This window comes from Peromyscus maniculatus, chromosome 4 (genome assembly GCF_049852395.1).
Source record: "Peromyscus maniculatus bairdii isolate BWxNUB_F1_BW_parent chromosome 4, HU_Pman_BW_mat_3.1, whole genome shotgun sequence".
In the NCBI taxonomy this organism is placed as follows: Eukaryota; Metazoa; Chordata; class Mammalia; order Rodentia; family Cricetidae; genus Peromyscus; species Peromyscus maniculatus.
Window position 1 is genome coordinate 155,745,784 of NC_134855.1, and position 24,726 is coordinate 155,770,509.

Consider the following 24,726-nt stretch of genomic DNA (forward strand, 5'->3'; position numbering starts at 1 on the left):
CAGACACCAGGGCTTTTAGTCCTTGTGGCTTTCAAGGAGGCCTAAGAATGGCCAGTTTCTCCCTCCCAGTGCAGCTCAGTCAACTGGAAGGACCAGCCAGAGTCAGTACCTCTGGGTGGAGTTGAGATTCTGCCTGTCAGTTGAACACTCTCCGGGAAATACTAAGGGGCCACAGTGCACACTGTTAATAGCAAGTATCTGACAACCTTCTGCACAGTCGCCTGCCACTGAGTTGGTCAACCTCCTGGCTTCTCAGTCCTTCCAAGTCCGAGACCACTTTGTACCCTGAGTAGCTATGATCATTAGTATCTATATTTCTCTAAGTTCCTCTGATTTTTTTTCTGTGGTACAGTTAACACTTGAATGTTTCATGAGTTCTGGTTTTTGTTGCATTTTTCATCACCTTCTGATGGAGGGTGGCTCTGTGCAGCCGCTGGAGGAGGAGGAAGAGAGTGAACCACATGAGTGATTTGAAAGGGAGCTGAAGACTGGCTTTTGATCACCTCCCTCCTCTGCTGGATCTCTGGTGACTCTGCTAAGCCTCCTCCAGCCAGGGGAGCAGTGGGCACTAATCAAGCCTTCTCTTACCTCGGCAGCCTCTGGATTATGAAACTCAAGCAGCCCACAGCCTTGTCATTATTGTGGAAAATCGGGAACAGCTCTTCTCTTGTGAGGAGGGTCAGTTGCAGCCGTCGAAGAAGGCGATGGCCAGCACCACTGTGAGCGTGCAGGTGGTGGACACCAATGACCCACCAGCCTTTCACCCCAGGACCTTCATCATCAGTGAGGAGGATGGAGCCAGGCCTGGCATCCAGCTGGGAGATTTCAATGCTACAGACCCGGACAGGATCACCAGCCAGATAAGGTGGGCACAGAGGAGCAGGCAGCAAGGCTGCCACAGGGCAGAGCTTGTGGCCACTGGCTGTTAGAGGATGTCACTGAGGTGGCTTCAGCCCCAGGAGTAAAAGTGTAAAAAGCTGCCTGGTGATTGGCTGGGTTAACCAAACTTGTACCCTAACCCTGTAGCACCCCTTGGGGTTCCCCCACTTACTCCCCTTCGACCCTTCAGAGTCTTTTTTTATATATAAATGATTTGTTACATATTTCTTTGTCTCTCTTTGCCAGATGTCTTAGCTCTCTTGCTTCAGGATAAACACCTTTAATAATATTTATTATTTTAAATGAAATAATAGTCAAATCTTTTTGATGAGGTATATATGTGTTACCACTTTAAGTGTCCAGTCTGCGGCAGTGAATATGTTCATATGCCACCTAGAATATCCTTTTGTTTACCAAGAATGAAGCTCTGTACCCAGTAAAACCAACTCCCCAGGTCCCTTCCCAGACCCTCTTTAGCTTCCCCAGATCCCCTCCCCCAGGTCCCTTCCCCCAACCTCCTTTCCAGTCCACTTCCTCTCCTCCCTTCCACAGACTCCTGGCAGCCACCTCTACAGTTCCGGTCCCTATGTCCTGACCACCCCAGTGATGGAGTCCTACTCTGTGGCCTCAGACACGCTTAGTCGAGGTGTTGGCTGTGTGTCTTCTGTGGCAGGGTAGAGGTGTCTGCAGAGCAGAGTTAGTCTTGCTATGTTCTGTCTAATGTACATCAGTTGAAGTTAGTTACTGTTCATGCCCAAATTTATCTTGAGGGTTCTTTTGGCCTCAGATGAACTACGGATGAACTCTTGAGTTTCTACCGCTGGCTTGTAAACACTATAAAACCACAGGAACTTCTAGAACCTTCCCTAGTCATTAAAGTTGTACATGAGAAAACAGTCTCTTTAAGAGTTTCGACCCATTGACTATCACAGAGGAATCATGGTGGACCTGTCGAAAGCATTTTCCCAGATGAGGAAGACAAAAGCCATGGAGAAGCTGCTCCTTCTCTGGCCCTCGCTTTGCCTGGCTTTGTGCTGCTGGCTTGAGTACAGGTGTCCCTTACTGTGGTCCCTCTAGAGCCATAGCGGTTGGCAGCCTGACATGGTTCCAATGGATACCATCTGATGCCAGCTACTGTCAGAAATCCTGGAGTGTTCTGCTCACCTCATAAAATGGCTCCAGGGTCACAGTGAGGGGTGGGAGGATGACCTTCAGGCAAGAGAATCCTTTAGGATCTGCTACAAAGCAGACACCCCAAGAGGCTCAAGACTCATGCTTCTGTGGCACATTGTGCAGAACAGGAAGCCACCATCTGCTGGTACCTAAAGACTGGTTCTGCTCATGCACCAAATAGTTTCTCAAGGCAAACAAAGTTATGCTCAGGCCACGCAGGAAGAGGGTACTTATTATAGTGACCCTGGACCTGGCACATTGGAGATATCTTAACTGCCATACCAGGGCTTTCTTTAAGCTCATGAGCACTTGGATAAGCACTTGGATTTCAATTGTCTCTGGATTCTCAAGTTACTTGTGATGTAGTTGTCTTAGTCAGTGTTCTGTTGCTGTGAAGAGGCACATCACCACATCACCATGGCAACTCTTGAAAAAGAAAGTGTTTAATTGTGGCTTGATTACTGTTTCAGAGATTTAGTCCATTATCAGCATGGTAGGAAGCATGGTGGTCTGCAGGCAGATGTGGTGCTGATCAAGTAGCTGAGAGATCTACATCTGGATCCACAGGCAACAGGAAGAGAGAGAACCTCTGGGCTTGTCTTGGGCTATTGAAGCTGCAATGTCCACTCCCAGTGACACACTTCCTCCAAGAAAGCTACACCTCTTAATCCTTTCAAATAGTGCCATTCCCTGGTCACCAAGCTTTCAAATCTATGAACCATATGAGGCCATTTGTATTCAAACCACCACAGAAGTCCTATGATATATTTTGATTTGTCATTAAAAATATTTTTGAGGCAAGGTCTTGAACCCATAAATATATATATAGAACCATATATAGAATATCTGAAGATGGTCTTGAACTCATGATCCCTTGACTCCACATCCCAAGTGCTGGAATGACAAGTATGTACCACGACGGCCATGATTTGTCTTTTGGTAAAGCTTTCTAATTTAAAAAATGTGTCTGTGTTCCTTCTACAAGATACAAACTGGTTCATGATCCAGCAAATTGGGTGACCGTGGATGAAAAATCAGGAGTGGTCACCACCAAGAGGCAAATAGACCGGGAGTCCCCTCATGTGAATGACAGCTTTTACACAATCATTGTCCATGCAGTTGACAATGGTGAGTACTGACGCAAAACTGGGAACTGAGGGTGGTGACTCTGGCCTCCTGCAGGAGGCCATTTTTAGCATCACTGAGGAAATTATAAAATAAACCTTGTTTTCACTTTGCCTCGATGCTGGAGATTATTTCTGATATTAACTCCTGAAATGGTAAACTAGGGACCAATACTGCTAGAGGAGGGCAGCATTCACTCAGCAGAGACAATTAAAGCAGCGAGGAAGCCGCCATCAGGACCACCATGCTCATCTGTTCACACGATAACGCAGTAGCTCTTTGTCAAGCCCAACGATGTGTGATAAATATTTAGCAGTTTCCTGTACCTAGAATGGCTCATAAGCTCTAGCAAATGTGACTGAGTGGAATACATTTGTCATAAACCAGGACGAGTGGTTTTAAAAACATGTCTTAGCACATTTCTCCAAATTCCCACAAGGCTGAAGTTAAATGCATCAAAATATAAAGCTGCGTGTGAGAACATTTTCAAGTAACATTAAGAACTGTGCCTAAAGAAGTCTGTGGATAAAAACCCAGGTTCCTGCCCATTGGCATAATTATCGGGTATAATTGTCAGTAAAGCAAGAGCCTAGCCGAAGTCCGGGGAGAGAAGGGAGCCAACCACAACTCCAGGGTGTCACGATTCTGTTGTGAATGGCTTCATGATTGCCATGACTCATTTTTAATTAGGAAAGACGGTTTGTAAATAATTGTAAATTTGTTGCCATGATCCCATTCTGCCCTCCCTTGTACTCCCCAGTCCTTGCGATTTCTATCAGAATAATTCAGAGATCATGTATGGAAGTGTAGAGATAGATGAGTGTATTATAGAGAAAAGTGGGGGACCTCACTCAGGGATGAGAGTGGACAGTGGCCATTGGGCCCATTGGGGAGGAAAGCATATTTATGGAGTGAGGAAAGTGGCCAGTGGCCAGAGAGGCCACCCACTAGCATTCACTTTTAAGTGGTCTTTATACTATTCCTAAAATCTCTAAAATAGACATCTTCCTGAGGGATGTTTCCCTCCCCAATGATTGGCAGGTCTTTGTTCTTTACCAAATTCGTAGTATTATTTGTAATAGATTATTACCAGGTAGTCACAATCTTTCAGACAGTTCTGATTGATTGACATGTCTCCACCTGGGGTCAGAGTCCAGCATTTCAGTATCTAGTTTTACCGGCTACATATTATGAGGGAAGATCCACCCTCGGTGACCCCCAAAACCTGCTAAGACCTGACCAGTCACCTAGCAGATTCACATGTGGTATTAGCATCCCAGCACACTTTTCCAGCTTCCCCCAGTACAACACCTTGTAAAACTGTGTAGACAACCATGACAGGCAAGATTCTCACCAGGCCAGAACTGACCCCATCTTCCCTGGGGATCCCACATGCTACCCTTTTACAGGTACTCATTTCCTGTTAACACCACCTTAACACATAACATGGCTGATAGGACATACAGTGCTTCTAGATGCTACTTTATCTATAAATGGCTGGAGATATCAAAAATTTGGGTGCTTTACTTGGATGAGTCTGACTTTTCATATAGGCAAGAAACAGACTGAGCACAGGCCTGGGCCGGTCTTGGCATTGAAAGAGAAATGGCCAGATGTTTTAGTGAGTGGCTTCATTCTTGGCAGGCCTGAGCATGGTCACTTCCCAGGCCTGTGTGCACATGCAGGGCTCTCTCAATGGATGGGCCAGGTCTGGAAGGCTCTACACTCCCTCTCTACACTCGTGAATAAATGACTGTACAAGGGCAAGTCTCACCCAGGCCCAGGCTGGGGAAGTGGGATGGAGAGTACTCTATCTCACAGAGAGTGCACCCCCATCTTCGCAGGTCAGGTCTTAGGAGTTGAGATGGGGCGATGAGTGGGGGAACCCCACTTTCGTGCTCCTGGGGAAACTGGTTCTCATCTGGCTTCTGTGAAGGATTTGTAGCATAGAGACTGGCTACAGCTTTTTCTTTGCAAATCAGGTTCCAGTCCAACCTCCTGTGTCCTGTTAGCACACTGATTTTGCAATTCAAATAGAGAGGCAGGGGTAGAGGATGCATCAGGTGCATTCCCCACATGGGGACCAGCAGAAGCAGGGAAGGCAAGGTCAGCCTGGCCTTGTTTGCACTGCATCTGAAAGCTGGGTAAAAGGGGGGATGTTTCTCCCAGTTAAGACACTGCTGGGTTTTGTTTGTTTGATTTATTTTCTCTTAAATTATTCCTTTATTTATTCATTTAGTCACCATTTTATTAGTTCTTTGAGAATTCCACATATGTGTTTTGGTCACTTTTACTCTCTCCATCAGCTCCTTTCCAGACGCCTCCACCCTCCCCTACATGCCCAACTCTGTTCTTATCTTTTTAAAACCCATCAGGAACAGTTTGTGCTGTCCATATATGCTCGTGTGTGCATGCGTGCGTGCGTGTGTGCGTGTATGTGCGTGTGTGTATGTGTGCTTGTGTGTGTGTGTGTGTGTGTGTGTGTGTGTGTGTGTGTGTGTCCACTGGACTGTGGTCGACCAATCAGGGCCACACCCTCTCCGGAGAGCCAGCAATGTCACAAGCCCTCCTCGCTTGGGTGCTGTTGACACTGTCCTTTTTGTAAGTTCATTTCCGTTCTCTCACTTGAGTGCTTTTAACCTCCTGTACGGGGATTCCTTCCTTCCCAAGGCCTCCCCCAGCTGACTGGCACAGGGACCCTGATGCTTTTCCTGTCTGACGTCAATGACAATGCTCCAACTCTCCGGTCCCATTCTCAACACTTGGAGATATGCGAGTCTGCAGGGAACAAGCCCCTGCTCTTGGAGGCCGAGGATGCAGACCTGGACCCCTACTCTGACCCCTTTACTTTTGATTTGGACTCTTCCCAGAGAGATGTAGATGATACTTGGATGCTGAGGACAAGGCCGGGTGAAGGTTTGTATGGGTTGAGGGCTAACCCAGACTGCAACAAGTGATTGAGGGAGGGGACAGGGGCACAGAGTCTCAAGTGACCCTTGGAGAACCTAAAGAGTGTGTTGTGTGGGAGGCCAGCCAGGCTTACTTCCTGAGTCCCAGGAAGGACTCGGCGCAAGGACTGGGGTGAGCTTGGCTGGATGGAGTGTTGCATGCCTGCTGCTGCTCATGGCTTTCCTGACATCATGGAAGAAGATGACTGACTGTTCTGTGCTCTTCTGTTCCCGTTTTTCATCTGGGTCCTTGTCCTTGTAGTGAACAGCAGTCATGGCTGTAACAATGTTCATGATGCGCTGTGAGTCCTAGAGCATGTCACCATATGACTTTTTCTGGGAAGATGTAAAGAAATGTCTATTTACCCTGGATAGAGAGACAGACAGACCAAAGAGAGGAGGACTCCATCCCAGTTCAACTTGGAAAGATGAGGGTTTTTACAGGAGCAAAGATAAGTCAAAGGCAGCTACTCATCAGGGCGTCTCTGGGGAACAGAGAGGCAGTTGTAGCTGGTGTAACCACCCCACTCCCAGTCAACTTTCCATCTCTTACATAGCCTACCAGTCCCCAGACACATGTGGTGGGGGCTGGCGAGCCCTTCATCACCATCACCACAGACAGAGCACCACTCTGTTGCCCCACTTGCCCCATTGCTGGGGCCAAGGACTAAAGTCTCTAGCAGCTCATTGGCGCTCTCTGTTTGCTGATGCCAATGGGATGTGGTGCCTGGAAGACGTGTCTCTGCCTTACTTGTCTACCTGAGCATGGTCACGTCACGGTAGGGTGTGAACTTGCAGAAGTGAAGCTAGTCTTGGGACTTCCCCTCTAAGGCTGCAGTTGTCTCCTTTTGCCAGTGGCAGTAATGGGGTAGCTGCAGGGATGGAGGCCTTGCTCCACATTGTTAGGGACAGACGTTCCCTTCTCCCTTAGGGACCTTCACTTATGCAAACCCAGGATTCTTGACTTTACCACAGAAAAGACTTTCGGGATGAGCCAGAGTGAAGGGGCACTGGAGTTTATTAAAATTTTGAGAGAAATAGGCTCTTGGGCGAGTATAAGATATACCTAAGTGTGGAGTATGGTTTTCTCAAGGCAGAGTCCCAGGTAAGTGCATTTACAGTGGGTGTAGACAGGGTCCCATAGGTGTCAGCAGGATCCTATAGGTATAGGCAGGATTCTATGGGTCTAAGTAGAATCCTGTGGGTATTGGCAGGACCCTATAGGTACAGGCAGGATCCTGCAGGTGTAAGCAGGATCCTGTGGGGTAGGTCAGATCCTGTAGCTTTTCTAAGTTGCTTGTTCAGATAGTATAATTTACAGTAAGGTTTAAAAAGTTTACAGACTTTTCTTCTGTCAATGAAGTTGTAAAGTAGGTTTATGAGGGGTCTTGTTTATGTTTAGGAATGAGAGGTGCTAAAAACTCAAGGCTGTAGATCATTTGGGCCCTAAGTTAGCACAGCTTATCTGCCATCCTGATTTGGGGTGTCTTTAGGAAGACATGCATGGTCCTCTCCGTAGGCAATTGGCTTTATCAATGGTGTCCGACAGAAAAGGCGACCCAGATCCTGGGACAAAGGACCTCTTTTCTTTCCTATGTGCTCCTTACTTTCTGGTTTTCTATCTTGTCCCTTTTCCATGCAGAGCCTTGGCCCTGGGGGGAAGCAAGGAGCTACACATGGGGCGATTGAGCCTACTCGTGTCTTTCTGCCTTTGCAGGGCGCTCTGCTGAACTTGTAATGCTGAGAAGCCTCTCTCCCGGGGATTACTTGGTGCCACTATTCATAGGAGACAGGCAGGGCCTCACCCAGAAGCAGACAGTCCACGTGAGGATCTGCTCCTGTCCCAGCGGATCTAAGTGCGAGAATCGCTCGGACATGGGGCTCCTGTGGTGGGCCCTGTCCCCTACGTGTGCGGCACTCCTGGCACTGGCAGGTCAGTGCTTCCCGGGAGCTTCCCTCTCCCTGACCAAAGGACAAGGGAACAGCTCTGCATGGGTGAGAAGAGGATGAGCTCTGGGTTTGTTCAGGTCAAAGATTGCCAGACACACTAATTAACCGAAATTCAGCTTCTATCAGCAGGCAATTATATAAACAATCCACAGAGGAACACCATCCAAGGGTGAGCATATGTTTGCAGGAACCATGGTTACAGCAGTCCACAGGTGTACAGGTGTCTAGGTTCCTGGGCTTGGCTAAGGTTAATAAGGGCATTAGTTATTCCAAGAAACAATAGACTATTCATGGCCAGTTAATGAGCAGTGAATTCAGCGAGAAGTGTTGGCATCTACCTGAGCCCTGTTAAGCTGCTCATCTCCTATGATGATTTAGATGGAACCTGACCCTGTCAGGTGGCAACTGAGTGGACGTGAAGGGAACCTAGTTCTCTGAGACCTCTGACAGGGTGAGCTTGCTCAGTCCTTTCTGTTCTGTCACAGCTGCTCTGCTTCTCCTGCTGAGGTGCCATTTTGCATTTGGACCCAAGAGGCTCGGAGGCTTCATCCCAAGTGACAATGGCCACCAGACACTGATTGTGTACAACGAGGAAAGCAAAGCCCTTTCCGCCCAGGTAGGGACTGTGGAGCAGTGTGCTGCATGGCAATGTCAACAGCACAAATCTGTACAGCACATGTTTCATAGATGACTTATTTCATCTCTCTCTCTCTCTCTCTCTCTCTCTCTCTCTCTCTCTCTCTCTCTCTCTGTGTGTGAGTATATGTGAGTGCCTGCATGTATGTCTGTACACCAGGTATGGACACTACCTGCAGAGGCCAGAAAAGAGTATCAGATCGCCTGGAACTGGAGTTATGAGTTATGATGGTTTGGGGCCACCATATGGATGCTGGGAACTGAACCTGGATCCTCTGGAAGAGCAGCCAGTGCTCTTAACCACTTGAGCAATCTCTCAGGCCCTCGTTTCTTTATTCTTCATTTATGTTTGAGTGACACACAGGAAAGCATTTCTTCCAAAATTTCATATCACAGCCAGATGCATTTGTGTTTTGTCAGTGGTTCTCAATCATGCTCAGTTTTTCCTCTAGGGGACACTTGGCAATGCCTGGAGGTACTTTGGATGGCCACAATTAGAAGATGCTATGGGCCTCTAGTGGGCTGAGGCCAGAGCTGTAGCCAAATATCACCCAATACAGAATTATCTGGACCAGTGTCCCCAGTGCTGGCTTGAGAAACTGAGCTCAGAAGAAAACAATTTGGCCAGGCTGAGGCTTCTTGGTGGCTTTGCTTCACTCCCTGGTGAAATCTGAGCTGCCTTCTCTGCCATGGTTGGTCATGTAACAGAGCACTGCTCCATCCTCCTGTAACACAGAGAAGAGGTCCCCCTGGTTTTGTAGGGATAAGACTTGACTCTCTTTCTGCCTTTACATCTGACTAACTTTGTGTATTTGAGCCAGCCACTATTTGAGCTCACATTCCCATCTGTGTCCTAAAGTGGTGGAGTCAGCTCCCCAGGTGCTGGATTGGAAGACAGTACCTAAGAGCGTGCCTTACGCAACTCGACCTTCGTGGAGTCAGGGCCAGTGATCACTGGATTTTCCTGCCTCCTGTTGCTGAAATGGAGCCTTCTCTTGTCCTGCTAGCTACTTTGTGCTGGATCACATGGGCAATGAGATGATGGTGTCATGAACTCTCCTGTCTTGTCTTCATGGGAACTAGGAATGGCTGATCTGACAAACAATAAGAAGGTCAAAAGGAAGTCCTGTCTTTCTGGTCAACGGACATGCCCTGTGTTACATTCTCATTGCTGACACTAAACACTCAGCAGAAAAAACTTAAGACAGACTGTTGTTTGTCTGGTTGTTTTTTTTTTCTTTCTTTTGACTCATGGTTCAGGAGATTTAATCCCTCATGGTGAGGAGCGCATGGTGTCTGGAGTGAGTGTGTCCGTGGTGGCAGGAGTATAGAGGAATGCCTTCTCTCATGGTAAGGGAGCTCAGGCCCAGCTCCAGAGACATGCTATGACTCTCAAAGGCCCACCCCCGTGACCCGCCTCTACCTGCTGTGTCTCCTTCACCATAGATTCCATACTCTCCCCGAAACAGTAGTGGAGAAACAAGTGTTCTGCTCCAACCTCTTTAGTGTTCTGAGAGCTGAGACCCAACCAACCTGAGCTATGATTCCACATTGGTGAGCATCAGTTAGGCTATTTTGCAGGCCCTGGGTTTTCGTATGTAAAGTGTGGTCAATGTTTCCACTCCCTTGCAGTTTATTGGACAATTTAATCAAAGTCATGTCCTCAGCTGAGCACCAACAGGCACGCAGTAAATTCTGGCAGCTGACCCCACTGGTACAGAACACCATTTCAACATGCTCTTGCCTACTTATCTATCCATCTCACCTGACCATGTCAGCCAATACAGTCCCTACACCAGGAACATTCTGTTCTTTGGGGAAGACTCCATTTAAGATGCTACTCACCCACGCTGTCACATTCTGCTGCTGAGATGATCTCTGGGATCATGTAGATCTCTGCCTGTTTGTGGGGAGGCTGGTGGGCCCTACTGAGGCACCCATCAACACTAGAGTCCCTTGAGGATGATTTCTGCTAAATGAGGATAAGATGAGACCCCAAGTCCCATTGCTGGTGCCTTGGGAGAGAATGATTTTTGAGATCTAGGGTCTCATCATATAACATGACATAAAACTCTGCACAGTAGGAAGTTCACCCTCCCAACCAGCCATTGAGAATGACAAACAGTAAAACATCCTCTCCCTACATGCATCACCAGGGTGTATGGAATAAATGGCTCTTCCCAGACAACAGTGTTGTATGTTTAGGTTGCAGGGTTCTTTGCTTGCTGATCTTTACAACTGCCCTCTGACCTCTGTCATATTTCTTTCTCTGGTTTTCACAGATGCAGCCAACTGGGGAAGATCAGATGCCTGCTCTGTCCTTCAGCACAACTGCGGCCAGTGCCAAGCCTGATGTGAAGGTAACACGTCTCTGTAGACTCTATCTGCTGTTAGTTCTGCAGGAGAAACACCCCAGCTGCTTCTCTGGCCCACAGGTGACAAGGCTTCTGGACAAGGAACTGGAGAGGTTCCTTGGGTTTTCTCACTGTTCAGTTCGGTGTAGTTTAGAACTGTTTACAAACTTGCCTAATCTTTCCTTATTTTGAAAGCCAAAATGACTCTGGGCTGTGGAATTTAAGGACAGGACCAGGGTCTCTGCTACCCTGTTCATTCAGCCCTGCTAGGCAGGGAGGTACACCTTGTCCCCATAACTACAGACATGGTGTGTGGGCTGGTATTGCTTCTCTTTTATTCTTTGGTCTGGAAGTTTCTGGAGGCCAGGGCATTGTCTAGGTGTGCCTTATTGGGCAACCCTGAGGTGTGTACTGTGTGTGCCCAGTCCCACTGAGTTCACACTAGAACTATACCAGGGAGCAGGGGGTTGGGAGGATGTGTGTATTAGTTGTGTTTCTGTAATAAAAAAGCAACATACAGAAGGAAGAGTTCATTTCAGCTTAAGGTTCCAGAAGGAGAGTCCATCATAATGGGGAGACATGGGAGGGGTAAGAGATAAGAGATCACATCTTGATCACACACAGGAAGCAGAGAGGCATTTAGAAGTGGGGTGAAGGTATAAATTCTCAAAGCCCACCCCCAGTGACACACTTTCCCCTGAAAAGCTCCTTCCTAAAGGTGCCCTAACCTCCCCAAACAGCAGCACTAGCTGAAATCTATGGAGTACATTTTCATTCAAACCACTACAGTGCTGGTCCCTGCTTTACAGGGGAGAAAACAGGCCTTTTGGCCTCAAGTTTTTGGTGTCTCTGGGCTTCCTTCCCTGGGTCCTGCATACACTGAGGACATTCACGATGACAGTTAGATGATCAGTCTCTGTCCACACTTTCTCAGAGCTAAGGAACCACTTGGGACAGTTGCTAGTGTGATGCTTTGAACTCTGTGGCAAAGGAGATACCTTCAAGCTAGTGTCAGGATCTACTGACAGCTGCATTTCCTTTATGGAGTGTGTGTGTGTGTGTGTGTGTGTGTGTGTGTGTGTGTGTGTGTGTGTGATATGTGCTTATGTGCTTGAGGGTGCACATGTATACACTGTGGTTGAAGGCCAGAGGTCAACCTCTGGTGTCCTTCCTTAGGATCCATCTCCTATGTTTGTTTGTTTATTTTTTGAGTCAGGGTCTCTCACTGGGAGCAGAGCCTCAATTAGACTAAACCGGCTGGATGGCAAGCCTCAGGGGTCCTCTGCTTTCCACAGTTGGAAGTCAGACAGATACCACTACTTCCAGCTTTTTAATTCATGTGAGTGCTGGGGATTGAACTCGGGTCCTCATGCTTACGCAGAAGGTATTTTGTCGACTGAGGTATTTCTCCAGCCCACCCTTTGAAATTTTGCTTTAGTATCGATGGGAAAGTCTAAATTAAAATACAGAGATTATCTTAGTTAGGTTTTTATTACTGTGAAGAGACACCATGACCATGGCAACTTATAAGGAAAACATTTAATTGGGTCTGGCTTACAGGTTAAGGGATTTAGCCCATTACGGGTCGTGGCGACACACTGTCAGGGTGCTGGAAAAGTAGCTGCATCATCCTTAGGCTCTGTTGGGAAGAAATGATTATCTTGGAGAAAATCAGCATTTCTCCCAGGACCTTGGTGAGATCCTGCCATGGACAGACCAAGTGTCCTGTGCTCTGGGGACTCCAGTGTTACGGAAAGTTGCTCCTGGCTGCAGTCACCTCACCAGTGATGGGCAGATAGTTCCTCTGAGAGAGAGAGGGCCCTTTGGGAAGATTGATAATGCATTTATACCAAACATGTACAGAATGAATCCAGAGGTGGAGTGTCTTCTGAAAGCAGTGTATTCCAACATTTTTCTGTCTAACTGTGTTGGTGGCTGTTGTTTGAGGGGTTGGGGGTATTTCAGCTGGTAAACTGTACAGTTGAGGACCTGAGGTCAAGCTCCAGAATCTGCATGAAAGAGACAAACATGTTGGCCACTTGTACACCATATGCTGGGAATGCAGAGGCACAAGGGTCCCGCTTAGCCGTGGTATTCTCTCTCATACACGTAGAGTTGCTTGATAGTCCTTATCAAACATGACACATTTCAGACCTTCCACAAACAGAAGCATTTTCTTGTGTCCATCTGAGGGCACCAGAGCTCAGTCCCTAAGATTAAAAGCATGCGAGTGAGCGCACACTGCCTGCTAGCAGAACCCTGGTTCCCATTCCACACAATGTCTGTATTTACCCTACATGCCAACTCTAGAATTGCAGCCTTGCTTGGCAAAGTGCTTTTTATGGAATACTTTGAAAGTCAAAAGAAGCTGTAAAGTAAGGGTACCTGTGGACTTTCCCAGGTCCCCCAGAGAATACCTCATATGACTACAGCACATGTCAGAGCCAAGGAGTTACTTGTGCTCCCTCAACATGAGTCTGGGACCCCTCTCATTTGGACCTCACAAGTTTAATAAGTTAACTATTTTAATAAAAGTTTAGTTCCTTGGCATATGAAGGAGAGGTAATCAAGGTATGAAGATCCAAGGCCTCTTTACATGAGGAAACCTTCTAAGATGGAACTCACAATGTGTGCAAGACCTTACTGTTGCCTAGGCTGCAGCTGAGCAAAAGGATGTTGTTCTTTGTACAGAATAGATGGCAAGAATCCACCAGCGAGGGTCTGAGCATTGAAGGCATGCTCCTGGAGTCCTGCTAGGCTGGATTTACAGACACGGAACCCGTTCAGTGGCCCAGCTCAGGGCCTGTGTGGGACCCACACTTGGAGGCCCGTGAAGAGCTTGGTGATCTGCTTCCACCACCACTTTGTCAGTCTTCAGTTTTTAACAAAAGGGCCTTTGCCATTTCTTTGTGCACCAAGCCCTTCATGTTGCATGGCCAGCCCTGCGTTCTAGGGATTGAGTAGGTGTCCATACACATGCTGAGGTCCCGGCCATGACCAACTGGGCGTCACTGGGTATCTCAGAACACACGGCCTAGTCTGACAGCCTCATGCTGCATTGCTACACAGCAGTGTGAGCCTGTGTGAGGATTCTCTGCTGCAAGAGTCCACATGAGTGTCCCTGTGTGGACTCTGCTGTGAGTGTCCTGTGTGGACTCTGCTGTGAGTGTCCCTGTGTGGACTCTGCCATGAGTGTCCCTGTGTGGACTCTGCCGTGAGTGTCCCTGTGTGGACTCTGCAGTGATTGTCCCTGTGTGGACTCTGCCGTGAGTGTCCCTGTGTGGACTCTGCCGTGAGTGTCCCTGCGTGGACTCTGCCGTGAGTGTCCCTGCGTGGACTCTGCAGTGAGTGTCCCTGCGTGGACTCTGCCATGAGTGTCCCTGTGTGGACTCTGCTGTGAGTGTCCCTGTGTGGACTCTGCTGTGAGTGTCCTGTGTGGACTCTGCTGTGAGTGTCCCTGTGTGGACTCTGCCATGAGTGTCCCTGTGTGGACTCTGCTGTGAGTGTCCTGTGTGGACTCTGCAGTGAGTGTCCCTGCGTGGACTCTGCCATGAGTGTCCCTGTGTGGACTCTGCCGTGAGTGTCCCTGCGTGGACTCTGCCGTGAGTGTCCCTGTGTGGACTCTGCCGTGAGTGTCCCTGTGTGGACTCTGCAGTGAGTGTCCCTGTGTGGACTCTGCAGTGAGTGTCTCTGCGTGGACTCTGCTATGAGTGTCCCTGTGTGGACTCTGCTGTGAGTGTCCCGGCGTTGACTCTGCAGTGAATATCTGCACTGTTGTCTTTAGCCCCCCCCCCCCACTTCAGCAATGAAAAGCAGAGGCATCTCAAGGACTCCTACCCTTGCATTTACAACTGTCTCTGATTTATATGAAATCAACAAAATTTCATTCTTCTTAAATTCAAGGGTCATAACATGTTCTTTGAGCCAAGAGACATGAGAAACCGATCTTCCACACCGGTAAGTACAGCTGTGCATGGTGCCGTGAGCATTACCTTGTTCCAACCACTAAAAGAGGTGGTTTAGGAGAAAAGAGTGGGTTCAAAGTACAGTCAGCACCCTGCATACCCGGGGTAGAACATGGGGCAGGGACTAGAAGTGGATGAAGCAGGATGAGGGCGATGGCTCAGTCTGTAAGGTGCCCAGGCAAGCATTATGTGTACATATGCGTGTGTGCATGTGTGTGTGCGTGTGCGTGCGTGCGTGCGTGCGTGCATGTGTGTGTGTGTGTGTGTGTGTATGTGTGTGTGTGTGGCAGGGCAGGGGATGGTGGTAACAGGTATATCCAGAAGCTCACTGGCCAGGCATCCTAGCCAAACTGATGAGTTTAAGGTTTACTGAGGGACCGTGTATCAAAAAATAAAGACTGGGGGCTCAGCAGGTAAAAGTGATTGCCACGCAAACCTAATGACCGCAATTACATCCCAGGAACCCATGGTAAATGGCAGGAGAGAATCAGCTCCTGCAAACTGTCCTCTGACCTCCACACACACTCTGTGGAACAGACAGGACAACAATCCCACAAAGGCATGTACACACAAATAATGAATTTTGATAATAAATGATAATAAATAAATAAATAAATAAATAAATAAATAAATAAATAAATAAAAATGTATAATGGCCCCAAACGATCGACATTAAGTTCAAGCCTCCACACATACATGCACAGACAAGTAGGAACCAGAGACATATATGTAAGTAGTCTCCATTCACATACACAAAACAAGTAGTTAAAACACAGGTTTCTAAGGCCAGGAAGGCACATGGGCATCAGTCCTTGAAAACTGATTTAGCTGCTGAGTTGCTGCATGCCTGATCCCAGCAGATGTGCATCTGTGTTTGCCTTTACCCTGACAGGTGTCTTGATATGCTTAGCTCCTGGAGATGGGGTGGATGGGAGAGATCATCTTCTTTTCCACTAAAATCCTACCAAGTGTCCATTCTAAATAAGACAGACGAGTGGCTGCTTTAAAGCCTTTCGTGGTGGGGTATTAACATAACTCACACTTATTAACCAGAGTGATGGATTCCAATAATGGTGCTGATGAAACCAGATACCACAGACACGTGGGCGCTGCAGCGAAGTTGCAGAAGTCCACTTCCCGACACCGAATTCTTCTCTCATTGGAAATTGCCTTTTGAAGCATCAAGAAATGTTTGATATGTTCCTGGAATCATCCCAAATATCATGAGAATTTAATCAGCCTTGGTCATCCTGGGAAAATTCCCTTTGATTCATTAGACATGGGACAAAAAGCTTAATTTAAGTTTCATAAAAGCCAGTTGGTATGGCATCCCAGAAGGGGTTCAAAACGATAAGGACCACCTTCTGTTATATTGCAAAGGTAACGTTAGAAAACACAGCTGAAATAATCTGTAAACACCTAAAAGGAGATTAAATTTCTTTTGCTGAAGTACTGTTGAGCAGTCACCAGACCTAGGGACATGGCCCAAGGCCAGTGGCTAAGACCAGAGAGGTGCCGAGTCAGGAGACAGTGCTGTCCTGGCTGCCGAGGAGTCTGCTGTAGTGTGGTGTTAAGTGACTCAAGGCAAAACCAACATGAGTCTTCTTTAGGAAGAATGTGTTCTGACCAGGATTAGAAAAGACATGTGATAACCCAAGGTGCTATGTCATACGAAGCCTGTGTCCTCCCCTGCTTGGAGTGTGTGTGTGGTGTGTGTGTGTGTGTGTGTGTGTGTGTGTGTATGCATGCGCTGCTCTGGTGTGTACATGCCTATGGACATCTCTCCCCCCCCCCCCCCCCGGAGCTGAGGATCGAACCCAGGGCCTTGCACTTGCTAGGCAAGCACTCTACCACTGAGCTAAATCTCCAACCCCGCCTGTGGACATCTCTTGATGTCCAGAATCATCCCTCTTCTGCCTACTCTTTTAAGGCTGGGTCTTTCAGTCAACCCAGAGCTCACTGGTGTGGCTATTCTTACTAGTCAGCTTGCTCAAGGGATGCCCTGTCTCTGTCCTCTGAGGCAGGAAGTACAGACAGACTGCCATGCCCACACAGGATTCACATGGGTTCTGGAGATTTAAACTCTCATTGCTTGCTCGCTTCGCAAGGGCTTATACCTCTGCTCCTCTTCCCTCCAGCCCCAGAGCTTGAGTCTGAAGGAGTCTCCTCAGAGAAGCACATGGAGCTAAACTGGGGGCAGTAAGCAATGGTGCCATACCTAACAAGTGCTCCCAACCCTGGGAGCAGGCAGGCAGTGTGCCCAGGACTGTGGGTGGTGGTCCATGCTTTGTCTCTGCTGTTGAACATGTTTAGTTCAATCTACCTTGGTGTGGTGAGCACACAACTAGTCGCTACGTGTGCTCATGTGTAAGTATGTATGTACTGAGACAGGTATGTCCAGGTTTTGTGTATACATCTCTGTGTGTATACAAATGCATATATGTGTTGCTAGAGTTTTCCTGCCTTGCCCACAGTCAGGACAAATCTCTGTCACCCACCAGTCCCACAGCCGCTCAGACCCAACCAAGTAAACACAGAGACTTATATTGCTTACAAACTGTATGGCCGTGGCAGGCTTCTTGCTAACTGTTCTTATATCTTAAATTAATCCATTTCCATAAATCTATACTTTGCCACGTGGCTGGTGGCTTACCGGCATCTTCACATGCTGCTGGTCATGGCGGCAGCTGGCAGTGTCTCTCTGCCTCAGCCTTCCGCTTCCCAGAATTCTCCTCTCTCCTTGTCCCACCTACTTCCTGCCTGGCCACTGGCCAACAGTGTTTTATTTATTGACCAAATAGAGCAATTTGACATACAGACTGTCCCACAGCATATATGTGTCATCAAGGAGATGTAAAATTGGCCTAGACATTATTGTCTTTATGTATGTCATTTGGGTTGGGTATCTCTAAGCTCAAGACAAGGCAGCTTAGCCATGACATGCCACAAGTCCTTTACAGGCCTGGGTCAGCATGCCACTTCCATTTACAGCAGCTTGTCATTGTCCTGTGACGTCCTCCATTTCCTGGCCTCTGCCCTTGTTCTTCCCCTCACCAGTGCCGCTTGCGGGGATCTCCTTCCCACCTACTTGAGGACCTATCAACCTCCCTCCTGACTTGGGTCCTTTACTGCTCTCCCAGCTAGAAATACCTGCCCTGTGGTCCATTCCCCCTCACGTTTCTCTGTGTCCTCAGAGGTCTTCCTGGCTCCAGCTAGGCAAAGGATCTTCATATCCCTTCTGTCATCCATGACTCTTCATGTTTCTGTCTTGGGTACTAGCCTAGCGCATGCCTGATATGAACTGAGAGTGGAGTTGCTTGACAGCCAGGCCCCCGGCACCTGGCTGGCTTCATACAGGACCTGGCATGCGGTTGAGCTGGAGAACCACCAGGCATGTTCAGTCTGTTCCCTCCCACGGTACCCTTCCTCTTTGGATAGCCCTCACAGGTCAGAGAGATGCATTACCACAGTGAACACCCATGTGCCCACCTCAGAGAATGACCTGGACTGGCCATGAGCAAAGCTAAGGGGGAAAAATTATAAGCAGGGATTGGGGGAGCACACAAGGGCCCCCAAGAAATGGGATTTGTGGAAGAGACCTTAATGCTGCTAATGGATGGACTCCAGCCGCTTTCCCTGTGAGCGTGTTTCTACCCAGATGTGGAAGATCCAGCGATGCCACTTGCAGGACCTGCCTTCTCCCAGCACACAGAGGGAAGTGTGAGCTCCTTGTCTTTGGCCTGATTCTACCTCAGTGTTGAACCTGTGCTGAGGACGGGGCATACTGTCTCAGGGAGCTATGTGGTAAGTGCTCCTCAGGCTAGAGGCTTCTGGTTCATTTTGCAGGTCTGTCTGGATCGCTTGGTGCCCAGATGCCCCCAGAAACTGCTGGAAGGAAGGGTGGTGGAGACATGGAGTCAGGTAGGTGCTCTTTGTGCCCTGGCACTGGCTGTCATCCTCTCTTCTTTCCTACCTTGCCCCAAGGTTGACTGAGGATGCTCTGTCCTAAACCACTAGGGGTTTAGGGGTCAACAAAGGCGCCTTAACACAGTGTTATAATCTTAAACCACAGGAGTTTATTGCAAACATCATCAGAGCCTCTAAGCTGAGGTTCTAGGACCCTGCCTTGTGAACCCCCATGGTGCTGTGGGCCTGGGGTGCCTCCTAAGAGCCCCCGAGCTTAGTTTATAGGATCTTGTCTTGTGAACCCTCATGATGCCCCTGGCATCCCCGTCTCTGGTTCCAGAGTGGACAAGAGGCAGGACACTATGACCTGAGGAAGTGAGCCTTGACTGTGTCTAGATGCAGAGTCTCTGCTAGGGTTTCCCAGCCTTGGCTCCTCTGCAGTTCACCACTATTCCCAGATAGATACTACATCTCTGTAGCTACATAGACTCCTGCCTGTGAATTCTGCAGTGTGGCTGATGCCTGGTGGTTGCTGGAATACACCACAAGGCAGATCCACCTGCCTTAATGGGGACACTTTGTGTCCAAATCTGGGCTGCAAGACCCTATCTCAGGCCCTGATCACTGAGAGGAATATCCTTGAGGAGCCATGATTTCTCTCTCTTCTCTCTCTCTGTCTCTCTGTCTCTCTCTCTGTCTCTCTCTCTGTCTCTCTCTCTCTCTCTCTCTCTCTCTCTCTCTCTCTCTCTCTCTCTCTCCCTCCCTCCCTCCCCCCTCCCTCCCCGCCTCTTTCCAGATTAGAACTTCTCTTATAGAACCTTACATCCTCACAGAGGGCCAGATTTCCATCTCTGGCAAAACACCTGACAGAAAACACAAACCAGAGGGGGAGGGGCTTATTTTGTCTCCTTTTCAGAGGCTGTGGCCATGTTGGCCGTCCCCATTGCTGGGAGCCTGTGGTTTGAACATCATGACAGTCGGACACATGGCACAGCAAAGATACCCAATCCAGCTGCCATGAAGCAGTGCAGAATCACAGGGAGAGGCCAGGGCACCAGAGAGCCTGCAATGACATACCCCACCAGGGACCCACTTCCTCCAACCAGGCCCCGCCTTCCGTCATTACCCCCCTTCCCACTGGTGAAGGCAGAGTCTCCAGGATCCAATCACAGTCCCATAGCCACACCCCTCAACTTCACTGCGGTACACGTCAAGTCCAAGGAGAATAATCAGTGAAGAATGAATGATCTTTCACAGAAGCTCCAGGAGAAAGGTGGGCCTGAAAACCAAGGCCCAGGGAAGCAACTCCATGTGTCAAAGCTATGAAGGCAGAGCTGGGGCTGGACACAGGCCACACCTCCCTCACATTATTGACCTATGAAGGCAGAGCCACGTCTGGGCATAGATCACTGCCTCCTCCTTGTGGCAGAGACATGAGGAATCCATCTGGGGCTAGACGATAAGCTACAGGGTCCAAACCAGCCCACCTGGTGATTGAGGGATATCAGTAAAGCCTGTGGATGAAGGATGAAGGATGGTTGGCCAGTTCTACCACATTACCAGAGATGCTGTACACATGAGGCTGTGCACCTACCACATACATCTCCTGGTGACCATGACATCTGATGCCCATTTTCATGTGTGCACACACCTAGCTGGAGCCAAGTGGGCAGCATGGAGAGGGCCACAGGTCCCCATTTATCTGGCAGGAGAAGGCTGCGTTCTAGTACAGAAGCTCCCTCCTCCTTGTGCCGGCCAGACAAGCCGCTTTGTGCAGTACAACTCAAGCCCTGAGTTCCATGGTGTGAGAAGAAAAGAAAAAAAAATCAAAAACCCAGATGAGAAGAGCAGTTCTTTCCCTCACGAGCCTTCAGACTTAGTTGGTGGTTTGTGATGAATTATTGATCTTAGGGGACTCTGGAATTGCTGAATCAGGGTGCAGAACCCTGCTGCTTGGCCGCCAGCCTCGGGGGTTTGAAGTTGAATTCTTGAGGCGCAGCCCCCGCTGCTGATTCGGTTTTGCTCTGCCCATACCAGGTTTGTCATGAATTATCTATTTAGCTTTGCCCAAAGGACGTGCCTGGACTCCTAACATCTGGGCTAGGTTTGGACATTTGCCTCTCAACTACAGGAGCTTCCCTTTCTCTCTACCACAGGGACATGGAGTGGATGGCAACAGGGTGGTGGCCATAGCCCCCAGATAACAGGCTCAGTTGGTGTGTGGGATCCACTCCTGTCTGTGGGCACCAGATTCTGCACACAGTGGAGACTGGGTTTCTGCCCTAGGGAGGAACCAGGGCTCCCGTGGGACAGGGAACTAGAGAGCAGGGGGACTGCCAGCTGAGAGTGATGATTGCTGTGAGGAGAACACGTGCATGAGTTCCCCTTTCCAGGCCCCACCTCACACCTCCCATGCTGTGCTCTGGGCCTCGTGTTCCAACTGCTTTCATCCTCCACACAAGGTGTCAGGAGTCCCTGTAGATAACGGCAGGTTAGGAAGTCCCACTAGATCCATCTTCACCGTAACTGACTGAAGTGATCCATTTCAGATCGTCCCATCCTAGACACCAGTAGATAGGCTGAAGCTCTTCTTGCACCCTTCCATTCCTCCATCTCTTTGCTGTCCATTTCTCTTTGCTTTCCATCCATTCATTCAGCCCTCCCTCCACCCACCCACCCACCCATCCATCTGTCCCTCCCTTCCTCCACCCACGCATCCATCCATCCCTCACTCCATCCCTCCACCCATCCATCCATCCCTCCATCCATCCATCCCTTCATCCATCCATCCCTTCATCCCTCTCTCCATCTATTTCTCCATCCATCCCTCCATGCATATATAATATATAATACATGCATATACACATCTCTCCATCTGTCTGTCCCTCCATCTTCTCTCCCTCCCTTCATCTCTCTACCACCCTTCGATCTCTCTCTACTATCCATCCATCATCCATAGTTCTATCTATCTGTCCACCTGCCCACCTACCCATTAAGCATTTATTAAGTGACTTGGGTGGGGAAAGCCAGGCAATGCTGTCAGAGGGAGGTCTGGGCCCTGAACACTGACCTGGAGCTTCCAGACAGGAAGTTGGCAGCAGGGACACTCATTTATGGAGAAGAAGCAGCAGAGGCCAGGAGGAGAGGGAGCCAGTGGCTCAGTGAAGCTGAAACCCTAGGCAGGAAGGGTGAACCTGTGCAGAGAGTCTTAAAGATGGGGAAGGAAGATAGGTCTGGTCAGGTGAGAGAGCTGCCTTACTTGGGATTTAGAGGCAAAGAACTGCTATTGAGAAGCTTGGGGGGGGGGGGGGCGCGGAATCCAATTAGTCCAGAGGCCTAGAAAATATGTCTGGCCCTATTCAGAGCATGGACAAGAGTATGGAGGTTGGAGAGAGGCTGGGATATGTGGAGAGTGGGAGAAAGAATCAGAGTAGCTTGACTCCCGTCAGAGTGACAACACAAAGATCCGCGCTTCTTGCTCGCATCACAGTTGGGTTGCGTCAAAAGGAAATTTCCAGTGAAGAGCCCAGCAGCTCTGATCCATGTGTGATCCTACCACCAGCAGGAACCCAAGACATGTGACCAGAAGAGAGGGGCATGGGAGGCCCTGTGGCCAGGTGACTGTTCCTGATGCCTGTCATCCATGGGTTATGCTCAGCCACCGTGTATATCTGGGAACAGAAAATGAGGTCCTTCAGGTGCCCAGTGTGAACAGGAGTTGATTTAATTAACTTTACCTTTTTTAGGGAGTGGGTGACACTGTGGCTTGTGCATGCGTGTGGGAAATCAGGATGTGGTGGGAGTGGACAGGATGATGTTTAAGGGCAGAGTGAGTAGAGACCACCCTTTCTAGGAGATAGTGAAGGGTAGGCAGAAGTGAAGGACATTTGTGAGTTAGGAAGGGTCCCCAAACAAGAAACATGATATGCACAAAAAAAGAGAGGACACTGGCCCAAGTGAAGATGCAGGTGAGTTATAAGTAGGAAGTGTCCAGGTTATGGGAGGCTGAGGACTGTGCCAAGGATGAATGCACAAGGGAGCAAGAATGGGTGATAAGTCCTTGGAAGAGCCCCTCTCAGTACCTGGGATGGTCACCATCATAGCTGCAACAGTAATGAAGAAGGCAGTATCTCCCACTTCAGCTTGGCCACCACAGCAGAGGCTACAGGGCTGAGGCCTTTCCCCCACGGTCCAGAGACTTTCCTCAAATCCAGCCTAGAGGACACTCACACTGTCTGGGAGCCCGTGACAGTGAATGTCTCCTTCCCCGACTTTCTCCACAGAAGCTCCACACTGTTGATGTGCTGGAGGGTGATACTGACTACCTGCCTCATGTCTACAGAGAGGAGGGAGAGTGTGAAGGAGCCGAGACCCTCAGCTCGCTGACCTTCCTGGAGCAGGACCTCTCTCCTGAGTTGCTGGATTACTTGAGTTCAAAACCTACTCCATCTGAAGCAATATGTTCTGCATCAAGAGTTCCTTCATAAAAGCATGGGTGGGCATGATTTGGGGGAATGGTCACCCCCTCATGGGCCCCCTCCTTTTGTCCTTTATTCTTAAGGACTTTCTAGTCCAGTGGTTAGTGTTGCAAACTTGACAATCACTTGGGAAACATCTGGGAGATGAACCTCTGGCATGGCAGTGGGGGATTTGGTAAGAGATGCCCACTGTGGGTGGCATCACTCCCTAGCTGGAATCCTGGACTGTAGAAGTGGAGATATGGAGCTGAGCATCAGCGTTCATCACTCTCTGCTTCCTGATTGTTCATGTCATGTGACCGCGGCTTCAGCCGCCTGTCACCTTGACTTCCCGCCATCCTGGGCTGTACCCTTGAACTGGGAGCAGAATAAACCCCTCTTATTTAAGCTGCTCTTGTCAGAGTGTTTCCTCACAGTGACAGGACAGAACTAAGACATGGTCCTAGATGAGGATCAGCTATGAATCCAAACTCAGTGTCTTGAAGCAAAGCAGAATGGTGGGCTGTGAGCTTTATAAATATGGTTTGTCACATTTTCTGGAAAGACTTAAATCGAATCATGTATTCTTTGCTTCTGTTGGTGACCCAGCTCTGATGGTGAGTGAAAATACAACCCATGTATCACCTGGCTGTTTGGTGAGCAGTAGGTAATTCTGAGAGAAAATGAAAATGGGCTTATAAAAGATGATTTACATTTCTGTAATTGTCACTCTGCTTCATTTTAAGTAGAGAAAGCTAATAAATGGGAAAGTGTTTCCTAGAGTATATGTAATAAGAGCTTTCGGTGATTTCTAAAAAGATAACAGTCCCTTTCCACGCTTTGATTACTAAGCCAGCTATACCATTTTGAGAAAAATAATTAAGCTTAAAATCATATAAACAGAACGTGCTTTGAAAATCTGAGGCGTACCACGATTTAACTTCCTCGTATCAGTACACTAAAGAAATTTAGAAAATTTTGAAGGAATGTGTTCGGATTAGATTTCTGTTTAAACAAGACCATCACCTTTTACAGGATTGTGTTGTACACTTAGGGCTCATGTATTGTGCGGTAAAAGTGGGGTGGGGTGGGACAGGGTGGGGTAGGGTAGGAACATTATTTTAAAATGTATTCACAAGGGCATGTGCCCTTTTTAAAGTCTGAGCAGGTAGTAAGCATTGACTCATCAAAGTTGTCTTCTGACCTAAACATGTGCACCATGGCATGTGCACCCATGCATGTAAATCATGCATGAACACACAAAATCATTTTGTTTTAAAGAAAAAAAATATTTTTGAGTCTGAGTTGTTGGCTAGGTGTTTTAGTTTGGGTT

The 24,726-nt window shown here is 48.5% G+C and overlaps 1 protein-coding gene across 2 annotated transcripts in view; it reads left to right on the forward strand.

Moving 5' to 3' along the window:
* The window catches only part of Cdh26 (cadherin 26), a 60,485-nt gene extending 36,686 nt beyond the window's left edge, over nucleotides 1-23,799 (forward strand). The window contains exons 8-16 of one of the 2 annotated variants that reach the window (XM_076571327.1): nucleotides 597-865; nucleotides 3,038-3,180; nucleotides 5,848-6,093; nucleotides 7,843-8,058; nucleotides 8,561-8,691; nucleotides 10,994-11,071; nucleotides 14,969-15,022; nucleotides 18,877-18,951; nucleotides 23,220-23,799. In XM_076571327.1, the coding sequence (XP_076427442.1) occupies nucleotides 597-865; nucleotides 3,038-3,180; nucleotides 5,848-6,093; nucleotides 7,843-8,058; nucleotides 8,561-8,691; nucleotides 10,994-11,071; nucleotides 14,969-15,022; nucleotides 18,877-18,951; nucleotides 23,220-23,423 (1,416 nt within the window). In that variant the 3' untranslated portion in view covers nucleotides 23,424-23,799. The remainder of the gene's footprint in view (nucleotides 1-596; nucleotides 866-3,037; nucleotides 3,181-5,847; nucleotides 6,094-7,842; nucleotides 8,059-8,560; nucleotides 8,692-10,993; nucleotides 11,072-14,968; nucleotides 15,023-18,876; nucleotides 18,952-23,219) is intronic. The other variant, XM_076571328.1, reaches the window with a different exon arrangement.
* The last annotated feature ends 927 nt before the right edge of the window (nucleotides 23,800-24,726 follow it).